The sequence below is a fragment of the Sebastes umbrosus genome, chromosome 1, assembly GCF_015220745.1.
Source record: "Sebastes umbrosus isolate fSebUmb1 chromosome 1, fSebUmb1.pri, whole genome shotgun sequence".
NCBI lineage: Eukaryota > Metazoa > Chordata > Actinopteri > Perciformes > Sebastidae > Sebastes > Sebastes umbrosus.
In genome coordinates this window covers 31589320-31601235 of record NC_051269.1, presented here as the reverse complement: position 1 = coordinate 31601235, position 11916 = coordinate 31589320, and the positions used below count along the sequence as shown (strand labels likewise).

The 11916-nt window shown below is 40.0% G+C and overlaps 1 protein-coding gene across 1 annotated transcript; it reads right to left on the bottom strand.

The window, feature by feature from the left end:
- Positions 1-817: 817 nt before the first annotated feature.
- Positions 818-11458, bottom strand: LOC119484756 (dnaJ homolog subfamily C member 11-like). The gene is made up of 16 exons (XM_037763835.1): positions 11109-11458; positions 9459-9588; positions 9229-9302; positions 9000-9101; positions 8641-8769; positions 8422-8544; positions 8221-8294; positions 7938-8127; positions 7680-7765; positions 6093-6209; positions 5844-5999; positions 5481-5550; positions 5236-5293; positions 3439-3581; positions 3204-3333; positions 818-3091 (listed from the first exon to the last, which is right to left on the bottom strand). The coding sequence occupies exons 1-16, from the start codon at positions 11178-11180 to the stop codon at positions 3066-3068; spliced, it is 1680 nt and encodes a 559-aa protein (XP_037619763.1). The 5' UTR covers positions 11181-11458; the 3' UTR covers positions 818-3065.
- Between the last annotated feature and the right edge of the window lie 458 nt (positions 11459-11916).

Sequence of the window (11916 nt, the reverse complement as noted above, 5' to 3'; positions counted from 1 at the left end):
CACATAAAAATGTTTCTTATCTGATGAAAACACAGGTTGAATGATTAAGAATGCAGCTTTGCAGTTAGTTTGAATCCTCCTGACATGCACTCATTAATGATGCGCGGTTCAGTTTCACCCATCCATCTGTTATGAGAGCCAACCCGCCCACCAAACATGTAAAAATATGCGTTACTCAACCACCCGAACCCGACCCAGCCTGCAAACCGCCAACTTTATGCATTATAGTAGCACGATTGTCAGGATTGAGGTGTGGGAGAAGGACCGAGACAAACTGAGCGCCGCCGCCGCAGTGTGTGTGTGTGAGTGTGTTTTGAGACAGAGAGAGGGGAAGAGATGGTGGAAGGTGACAAAATAAAGAGATTTTGGTTAATTTGGAAAAGTTTTTATGTTTTTAAACTACATTTTAGTTTCGTCTTTTTTCGTCAATGATATTGAATGTTTGATATTGTCACCGTCAGTGTTTAATGACGTCGGTGCCGTCTCATCGTAGTCATGGGAATAAAGGTCGTCGAAGAACAAATTTCGTCATAGTTTTCGTTAACGAAATTAACACTGGTTCTGGGCTACTGTAGAAACATGGCGGACTACGTGAAGAGGACACGCTCCCTATGTAGATATGAAGGACTCATTCTAAGCTAACAAAAACGCAACGATTCTTGGTTTCAGGTGATTATACACTAATGAAAACATAGTTATGAATATTATATTCCATTTCCCCCAAAATGTTACATACTGTTCCTTTAATACACAGTGCATGTTTTTTTTTTTAAACTGGCTGGTCCATCTGCAATGCTCTGGAAATCAAACAACAATGTGATCGCTTCATGTTTATTGTTGTCTTTACAGGACAGAGAACACAGGCTCCTCAACCATACATACGGTACATTTACACACTAGTGAGGGTCAGTTTGAAGAGGGGCTGGAGTGTAACAGCAGGGAGCAGTCTCTCTGCTGGCCTCATGGTGGCACTAGAGCAGAGATGACCAGCTGACCTGTCAAAATACTTTACAACACACTTAAAAACAGACGAGAGAAGACAAATACTACAAACAGAATCAGTGCAAAATGGCTGCTGTAATAGTGACCCCGACGCAAGACTATATCTCACTGTAGAGACGGACATCCTTCCAACTAAATACCAAAACGTATCCATCTCAAAGCTTAAAGGTTTTATTATTGAGCCTACCAACACCTTGCAGGTCAAACACAGTAATGGGAAAAAAACTAAATGAATCATGGAGGGCACCGTATAAAGTCCACCAGACTAGTTGTAACTTCTTAGAGGTAAACTCTTTAATTAGAGGCTCCACTTCCATGAAACCTAACCTCCACTTTTGTGCAATATATTACCTTTTGCATTCAATAAAATACTTTTGTATCCTACCGTAGTAGTTTCTATAGTGTTTTCAGGGATTCCCCCGAAGCCCATAACGGGGTCTCCCAACAAAATGAGGAATAACTTAATAACTCTCGCCTTTTGCCTTCGTAGTTACAGAGTCAATCCACAAATAGGGTTTATGTGAATTGAAAGTATGATGCGCACTTCTGTGCAGCAACACCTATCTGTATCTGAGCAGAAAGTGCATCATAGGATATTAGATTTCCCCATGTCAACCTCACCGCTCTGATAAGAAAATGTCTACATTAAAGGTGAATCATTGTTTGGATTAAAAGACAGCCAAGTGACGAGCACTGTTTTAGCAACTTATACATTATCATGTATAAAATGTGACATGGCATTAGCAGATTCAATATTTAAATAAAAAGAAGAGGGACAGAGAACATCAAAATTAAAATATATGGCACAGGACTGGTGTACAAACTGAACAAAGTCAAACTAATAAATGTGCCATAATCTGTAAAATGTTTTTAGTGTGGCTCAATTCGGCTCCAGTCACAAGCTGTCACAGTTTCAGCAGCAAACACGACCTTGATGAGGGAAAGTGTTGACCAACGCCCTCTACTGGTCGCATCACAACCACAAAATCTTAATTCATATCTCCATTTTTTTGCAAAATTATCACAAATCCATTTTCCCCCAGTAGCTACTGTTATCTGCGGCGTAGGGCCTGGATGTACAGCAGTGACGTACAAACTATAACATTCAGTTATTAAAAATCATTGTAAGAAAATTCTGCTGGGCTGCAACTGCACAGCGAAAAAAATCAATAAAACACTGACGCAAATCAAATCGAAGAGGAACTTCTGCCTATAAATTGCAGCCTGCCGTGAATTATTTATAAAATCTGTATGAAGAATTCAAGCCCGTCTCTCCTTCGGTTGGATCGCTACCATCAAAGGGCATCTTCATCACTTTCCCTCCTCCCGACTTCCACATCCCAACCCTCACAGATATCAGTTTTGAGCACCAGTTTACACATGAGCAGCAGCCGTGTCACTAAAAGGCATAATAAATTAGACACACATTTCAACATAAACATGGTGATCAATCCTCAGTCCTGGCCCGCCTCCGGCTCACTGAGACATGATTCTGCATAGTAGTACTCTAAACATGGTGTAACGTTATTAGATTCAAACCTACCAGGGTGATACACATACAGGACAAAAGACGACGATGATATGGGATAAAATTACAGCTCATTTGTATATACTTGACATATGAAATGTCAAGAAACATCTTTATGTGCACTTTTAGCTCATAGTTGACAGGAATGGTTCCACCACGTCCGCGGTGACCATCAGCCCCCTCTGTGTAGTGCATATATAAAACTATGTTCAGGGCCAGTGTCTGATCTCCTGCAGCAGGCAGATATTTGAGCAGCCCTGTCAGGCGTAGCAGACTAGAGACACAAAGGGTGACACCTTGTAGAAACTCTGAGCTGACTCCTGTATTCTGCTGAACCTCGGAGACGGCCCGCGGGAGAGGGAGGAGTGGAGGAACTCGATAAACAGATTCACTAATAACCATGACAGAAGAGGACCAGAGGAGAGAAACAGACTTATTGTTGACGTGTCTCCTTCCATTCTTGGGTTCTCCTGTTTTACACAAAGTCTGTTTTATCCGCATCTTTGCCCTCTGGTGCTACAACAGCGTTGGGCTCCTAGGACTCGGCCTCAATTCTGTGAGCTGAAAAGACAAAATACATATAATTTCAACATGGTTGCAGGCTGTTACAGTAGTAGTGTGCAGCTATATTATAAAAACAATAGGTTTTAGTTAAAGAGGCTGTCATACTAACATTGCTTGGGTATCCGTAGCGACTCGATGTCTGCAGAGATGACTTGGTGCATGACACCTCTGAACTGGTACAGTAACTTGAGACTCTTCTCCTCGCCTACACAGGGGTCGTAGAAGCCTGGTAACCCCGCCTGCACACAGATGAACGATGCATATGCATGCATGCAGATTTGTGGATAATCAAATGAGCACACTGACATGTAAGTAAACACACACACACACATACACACACTCACCTTAGAGGCCTCGGTGAGGATGAGTTTGGAGTCCTTGACCAGGCACTGCAGAGGCACAGTGACGTCGATGACCTTTGCTTTCTCCTGCTTCTGGCTGGTGTCTGACACAAACTTTCCATACCAGGCATTCAGGATGATCAGACCTAGACAGTAACATACAGTGTTTAGTGTTTTCATTAGCGGGCATGGCAAGCTGTTTTAACATTTAATCGAACCACACTCCCTATCTGTAATTACATTTAAGATTTCTCCCCTAGTCGAAACTGTATTCTCACTACTCCGAATGGTAATTAAAGATCCACAATAACATTCTTACTAGTAGAAATTGTATTTCAAGATATCTATAACTTTGATTGTACTAGTGAATACTAAATGTAAGTTATCTTTAAATCTTCAAAAATTATAAGAGGCCGTTTTGACATTTAAGAGCGAGACTGGATATGTATTGCAGATATCTGTAATTCTTCCTACTTACACTAGCTAACACCAACATTTCAGATATCCACAGTGACATTTTTCTAACCACAATTGTCATTTTAGATATCCATGTTATTCTTCGTAGGATAAAATGACGTCACTTTTGCCATTGATGTGTATTGGGCTTTCTATTTCAGATGTTCACAATTGCATTTTTGATATCCAGAGAGAATATTCTAGATATCTGCAATAGATTTCTTAATTGGAAGAACTCCCATTTCAGATATCTACAATCTACTTGTTACTAGTCATAACTGAAGTGAGCCATTTTGGCATTTCATTATCTTTTTGGATGTCCAGGAAAGATATCCACAAGACATTTGTGGATATCTGCAATTGCACCATTTCTAGTCATAATTCTAATTGTAAATATCTGAAATTGCATTTTTACTAGTCTAAACGCCAATTGTGGATATCCGTAATGATATTTTTACTAGTCACAATGTATTTTGGATATTCAAAATTACATTATGGATATCTGGAATGTTTTTTTCATTTTGGATATCTGAAATTAAAATGATGAATAGTAACAATTAGATTGTAGATATCTGAAATAGGAGCTTTTCCTAGTAAGAATTCTATTGCAGATATCCAGAATGATCATTCTAGATATTAAAAATTGCAATTGTGCAACATCATTGGCAAAAGTGACGTCAGAATGATGTTGTGGATATCTAACATGACAGCTGTGGATTGGAAGAATGTCATTGTGGAGATCTGAAATATTCATTTTGACAAGTTAGACTTGTTAAAACGGCTTGCCACAGTATGGGTGTGTATATGTAAATTATATATAAATTATGACGCTCAGTTTAAAACAGAGAGCAGTACAAGCGGATTGGAATAATGCACAGGATGTGACAGACATGAGGAGTACACAATTATGTGCTATTGTGTGAATAACACATACTTCTTGGACAGAGCTTCCAGAAGGTGCTGTGAACACACCACATCATAGAGTGACTCTTCAAATAATCACATGCACCCTCTACACAAATATAACAGGAAATCCATTAGCACACTGAAAATTATAGTCTTGGTTTACGCCTGTGTACACTCAGACTTACAAGCTTAACCTATGTAAACACTGCGGCGCGGAGATGGGCTGCATCATCCGAACTTGCTTCACAGCGGTAGGTGAACTTAGAAAAACAGCTACAGTATATCACGCAGCTAACGCAACCACGAGAAATGTGTTTGAATTACACATTTGGAGTTTTACCAAGTTTTGGGCTGCAAACTTAAAAAAAAAGGTTCTCAGTTTTTCACCCTGGTGTATCGTCTGTGTGTGTCTGTATGTGTGTGTGTGTGTTTCCTCACCCATCTTGGATTCTTCCCCTTCTATGATTCTCCTCACAGACTCCTGCATCAGCAGAACCTGCAGAGGAGCCGAGGGAGAAAGAGGAGGAAGACGAGGAGGAGGAGGAGGAGAACGAAATAGAATAGGATAGAAGAGTTTCAGACGAGATGAGGAGAACTGAACCTAGAAACAATGATCAATGATCCCCCCCCCCCCTCCGCCACACACACAACGAATAACTGTGTATTTGCATGTGAAGACTCACAGCAGACTCTGCCTCGTGCTTCTTCTTGGCGATGTCTGTGGCCGAGCTCTTCCTCTGCAGCTCCAGATCTCTGAGAAGCACAAAGCAGACATCAACAATCACCCACTGGGATTCACTGTTGAGGCTCTCTGTGATGACAGCGCCAGTGTGGAAGAACCCCCCCCCCGGTAGTATTAATGACACCCATAATCAAAAAAGTTGCATCTCTGCCCAACTGTGTAGTTCCCTTCAGCTGATGGACATTAAGTTTCATAATCAAACTAAATTATGTTAATAGCTTAAGGTGCAGCTCGCAGAATTTGGTGAATTTGGTACACTGTTAAAGTTTGTGTCAGAGGTTATGAGGACGGGAGATGTACTGACTGCTCTTTCTGTGCATGTGTATAGGGGATGATGATCAGTCTGTGGATGGCCATGTAGAGCAGCACGGGTCCCACGGTGGCGTAGAAGACAGCACTGGGCAGCAGCTGATCCGTTAGGTGAACTGGAAACAGGTATGTCTGACTGGCGCGCGACAACCTGCACGGCAACACACACACATACATTAGATAACGATGCAGGGAGATAAGGACCAACGAGAGGATGAGATCATATTTTGGGGTTGGCCAGTACTTGATCTTGAGTGTGACTCCCTGAGGGACCCCGATGCTGACAGTGGCTGACAGGACACTGTGTCGGCTGATCTTCCTCTCTGCTCCATATTCCACCACGGTACCAAACCAGCCTGTCCTGGAGAGGGAGGAACACGAAGATGAACATGAGAGACCAGGAGAGTTACTGTAGGCAGCTACTAAAGGCAATAACACGGGCAGAGTAGGACAGAGCCATTACAACCAGAGATTAAAATGTTAAAATGTGAAGGTCAGGCCTATTCAATTTATTTTTTAAAAGGGCCAGATTTGAAAAACAGTGAAGTGGCAAGGGGGTTGGACATTTATATTTCTTATCTGGTCTGCAAAGCTAGGAATTTAAATGTGAAAACAATACACATTTTTAATCTTAGATTATTGTTTTAATAAACACAATGTTGCATTTAACATCTTTTGTATTCAGTTTGACTCTCTTAAATTCCTTCTTCTTAAACAACCTTTTTAACAAAATAAATATTTCTGTGTTAACAAGACATAACTAATGATTGGGCTAATTAGCCTACTAACAAAATGATGATCTTCTAATAATCAAACATGTAAACACTCATAAACTTTGTGTTATGTTAGCAGATTATTTAAATAAATACACAATGATATTGTTTTTAACAGTCCGTAAAAGCATCAATAGTGTGAGTGCTAACGTTGATGACGGGAATAAACTCTCTTGTTAGAAGAAAATATTATTTTTTTAATACTTTTTCAGATTTATAAATGATCAAAGGGCCAGTTTGAGGTTGTTAAAGAGCCGGATTTGGTCCACAGGCCGCCATATACAGCTAATGTTGTATATTTTCTGTCTTCTATTGTTAAATTTAATTTAAAATTCATGTCTGTATTTTTGAATGTTTTATGTTTATGAATGTTTAATTCTTTTTATATTTTCTTACTATATTGTATAACTGCTTTATATCTCCTGCAGCTCTTTTAATGCTACTTGTGTCCTGTCATTGTCTTTTATTTTCCTAACTCTGGAAAGCACTTTGTGTTTCTTTTTTGAAAATTTGCTCTATAAATAACATAATATTGATAGAAATTACAAACTACAAAATTTGAAGTGCAGTCCCAAGTTAATGAAATCAGTCATTTGTAGGTCACATAATTAAATGGTTTATATATTGCAGGACGTTTGATATGTAAGGCCATAAAGCTTAAAGTTCTCATGTTTAGTTCACTAATGATCACAAAACAATATATTTTTGATCTTGACATTACTAGGATTTGAAAAGACAAACTACTTTCTTGTAATTATGAAGTATTCACAATGTTAAAACAAAGCTTGTTATATCACAATCATTTCTTGCAATAACAGGAAAATTAAATTAAAAAACACTTTAAATCCTTCTAGTCACTTAAAGAATAATTTAATACCAGGCAGAAAAGCAGCATTTTCAGCTGGTGTTAAGTTGCTTTGATGAGGAAATTCTATCAACCAATCAATATATTATAATTTTATTTTTGCATTGTCATGTTTTTGCACATTGCCTGACTGGTAAATCATTTGATTTACAGAAAATAAGTCCTTTGAGACACGATGGGCAGACAGACGTACTTCACAGAGCCTTTCACTTTGGTCTGGTCCTCATCCTGGAACTTGAACTGGTAGCTCATCATCAGGTAGGAGTGAGGCACACCCAGCTGGAAGAGGAAGTAATACAGGATGCATGTTAGTAGTGAAACAATAGCAAATCTCAGGGTTAAGTATGTCAAATTTCAGTTACATTACAAACTGTATTCACCATATTGCCAGCAGGTAGCTGTGTACTGTATATGTCTGCCTACCTATATGCTTATGTGTGTGTGTGTGTACCTGCAGAGCTAGAGTAAAGTGGCTGCTCTTTGTGTCTCGGACCAGGCTGGTGGTCATGGCGCTGTTGGGCCCCCAGCGCCACTGCAGGTAACCCATGGTGTTCTGGTCCAGGTGGCGCGCCGTCATCAGAGAACAGCTCGGCCGCAAACCTCGAGGAGAAAACTGCAAACCGCACTGGGCTGTCAGGAAACTGGACAGAGGGGACATAAAAGAGAGGACATTAAAAAGAACGGCGTACATATGTTAATACAGTAGTCCCCTATATCAAACAATCAGGCCTTACCACCGTGAAGTGATGTTGCGAAACACCTTTAACCCAACGAGAGGTCCGAGTATGTCTCCTGCACCCAACTCCACCTGCAGAGATGAATGCACATGTGATTGCTGACAGGCAAGTCTGTGCCAAATTTACTACAACAATCTTTATTATCCCATCCTAACATTTAACACATGCACTTTGTAGTTTGTGTGTATGTGTGTGTACCTCTCCCCAGCCCTTGGCTGACGTAACCCTCCGTACGGTCATGTTAATGTTGCCCCCTCCGTTCCCATTGTGCGTAGAGAGCGAACCAGACAGCACTGCCGTGTCAGAGTTCGTCAAAGGAGCCTGAAGAAAGACAGGAAAGTTGCGCCTGATAAAAACAGAGAATACTACAGCAACCCTGGTTTAGGTAATGCGAAGTGAGTCTGCGTTTTGTTGTACCTCTATGGACTGGGAAATATGCATCTTGTTGATTTCAATATGAGGAAATCCTCCTCCTGGCATCTCTTCAAAGTCCTCATCATAGCGGTCAAACAGGTCCGTTGCATCCACACCCACGCTGATGGTGCCCTGAATAATGAGGGAGTAGGAAGGGGGAGAGACTGACAGAATTAATTAAGAGAGAAGAGAAAGGGTGAGGGACATAATGTAATGAATGTGAAAACCATCCACAGTCAAAATCGATTCGTGTTACACAATGTATTTAGCAATATCTGCATAAAAGTGGCGTCCCACACAAGAAACACAGTGAAAGCAGTGAAGTTGACGGATGAATGTGGTGCAGTTTTGACTGAGAAAACCTTGGGGTTAGTTCTTTGCTGCAGTCTCCGCTCTTCTCTTTCTCTCTGCAGCCTTTCGTACTCCTCTCGGATTTCTACTGGAGTTCTCTTCCTCTCCACCACCTACACAGCATCACCACCATAAGGTATCGGCAATGAAGATATGTTAATGTAAAGTATGTATAATGTAGCAGAAAAACACCCTCAAGTCTAAAACTAAGAAAAAGTTTATGTTAGAAAGAATACATACCTCCCAGCCTTCCACCTCCAACCCTTTCTTCCCAAAGAGGTCATAGATGGCTCTGGAGTGAGCATCACTGAGCACTGAGGGGAAAGAGGGCAAATTACGGATCAATTTATGTAGGTGTATTGAGTTCTGTCTCGATTTTTAGTTTTGTGCTTTGAATGGCATTTTTGGCAATAAAACGTTGAACTAAATTATTTAAATTCCAATTGGTGTATACCTGCGAGCGTGCTTACCTTCATATGCCTGGTGCACCTGGGTGAAAAGCTGTTCAGCCTGGCTTTTCAACTCTGGGTCTCGATGTTTGTCAGGATGGTAGAGCATACACAGCCTCCGATATGACGCCTTTAGCTCCTCCAATGTAGCCTGTGGCAAGAGAGAGAGGACAGGTCTCACTCCTGAGTAGGGCTGCAACTAACAATTATTTTCATTTCATCTGCCAAATACTTTGTTGATTGTTCTGTAAAATGCCAGAAAAGTTGAAGTCTTCAAATTGATATTTTTTTTTACCAATCATTATATAAGACACATTATATATAGACTCCTTCAGCGACAGGCTGCTCCACCCAAAGTGTGTGAAGGAGCGCTATTGCAGGTCCTTCCTTCCTGCAGCTGTCAGACTCCACAACCAGCACTGCTCCCAGTAGACCACATACACACCAAAAAACTGACAAGAACTGCACTTTACTGTACACCAACTGTCTATCACTACTACTCAGGTGTAACTCATACTGTGCAATATCATTTTCCACTTGTGCAATTTTGTTAATAGTCTATTTATTGTCAATACTGTATATACTGCTCCTATTTTTATACTTCCTTCTATTTAAATGGTTCATATTTTGTTACACTTTGTTTAGCTCTTTTTTTTTTTTTTTTTACTGTGTTAGCTGATGCTTCTTGTTTTTTGCACTATCCCCTTTGCTGCTGTACACTGCAAATTTCCCCACTGTGGGACTAATAAAGGAATATCTTATTTTATTTTATCTTAACCAGAAAAACTTTTCCTACAGAAACATGCAGGAAAAAAGGTAGAAAGTAGTATCTCAACTAAAATACATATATAACAACATGTTGAAGTTCTGCAAATGAGTAGGCTAGTTTTAATACTTAAGTAGCCTACATTCTGGTAATTAAATAATAATGATTAAATATAATATTAATAATTTACTTGATGAAGTATTTTTTTTACATGGTAACCTATTGCTACTTTTGCAGATCTGAGTTACTTCTTCAATTCCTGCAACAAAGCTGGATTAACAATAAGGCAAAGCAAACTGGGCAACTAATAAAGCAATATCTTATCTTATCTTATCTTAAAGTAGGAAATCTTCACATTTAAGAGGCAGCAATTTTTGTTGCATCTTTGCTTATTTATTATCACAATTATTGAAGCATCCTATTTTTTTTTTTAAAGAAATTGAAAACAGCTACCAGTACACTGACATTAAACAAGGAATTTAAGTGTGACAACATGCATCCTGTTAGGCTTATGGTGTCTGCCAACATTACTACCTTAATGTTACCTAACCTTATCCAATTGAATGTCTAAGCATTAAGTCCTACAGTCAGGCCTCTCCCTCTACTTTATATAGAGAACTGAGATTTAAGAAGGTGCACATCGATTCAGACATATTATTTTTTGCAAAACACCCACTTCAAAGTGCAAAACACTGCATGCATTCAAGTAAAGTAGATGCAGAAATATGATGCTTTTCATGCATCCTCTGCAGCATCAACCTCCACAGGGATGATGGTGCTCATGAAGGAGGAGGATGGAGGATGATGCACCGACTGCAGACTATAGGTTTCTCAATGGAAATCTACCCGGCTAAAAGGTCCCGTCACCATTCGGCGTCACTGCACAAACTGAATAAACCCTGTACCTCTTTCCTGACGTTGAGTAGAGAGTAGTAGTCCTGGTTATCAGACTCAAAATCATCATCTAAGGACGCCATGTTTGCCTTTTGCTATAGTCCCGCCCACCGCTCCAGTGTTCTGGACGCTGATTGGCTAGTCACATGAGAAGGGCGGAAGTAGTTCTTGAAGCTGATTGGCTAGTCACATGAGGAGGGCGGAAGTAGTTCTGTCGTCCTCTGCTGGTTGTGTTTTGAGTTTTTTGAGCTCAGCGCCAAACAAAGATTTAATAACTCCACCACAGCCCCATACAAGAAGAAAGTGGAGTGTCTTTTCGTTGTAGAAGGTATTGTATTTGTCAGTGTGTGTGTAAAAATAAGAGTTATTCCCTTTCTTTGTCCTCTGACAGCCACCGTTGAGCTAGCTGTCGTCTAGGTAACGAACATTCTCAATGCTGATTAGTGATGGGAATTCCGGCTCTTTTTAGTGAGCCAGATCATTTGGCTCAGCTCACCAAGAAGAGCCGGATCTTTCGGCTCCCAAACGGCTCTTCATTTTACCACTTCTGCCTTTTATAATTCAGACAAATTTAGCTGTTTTTACATATGATTAGTATGTGTGCACATATATCACTTAAATTATTCAATATAATTATACTAAACCTTATAATTTCCAGCTCTCATCGTTCACTTAAAAGAGCCGACTCGTTCGCGAACGACACATCACTAATGCTGATATGCTGAACAACCTTCATTTACAACACAGCTGTTTAGATACACTTAACTTCTATCCTAGCTTTTATTTTTAGCTTGTTTTTATTTTCTAATCTTTAATGTT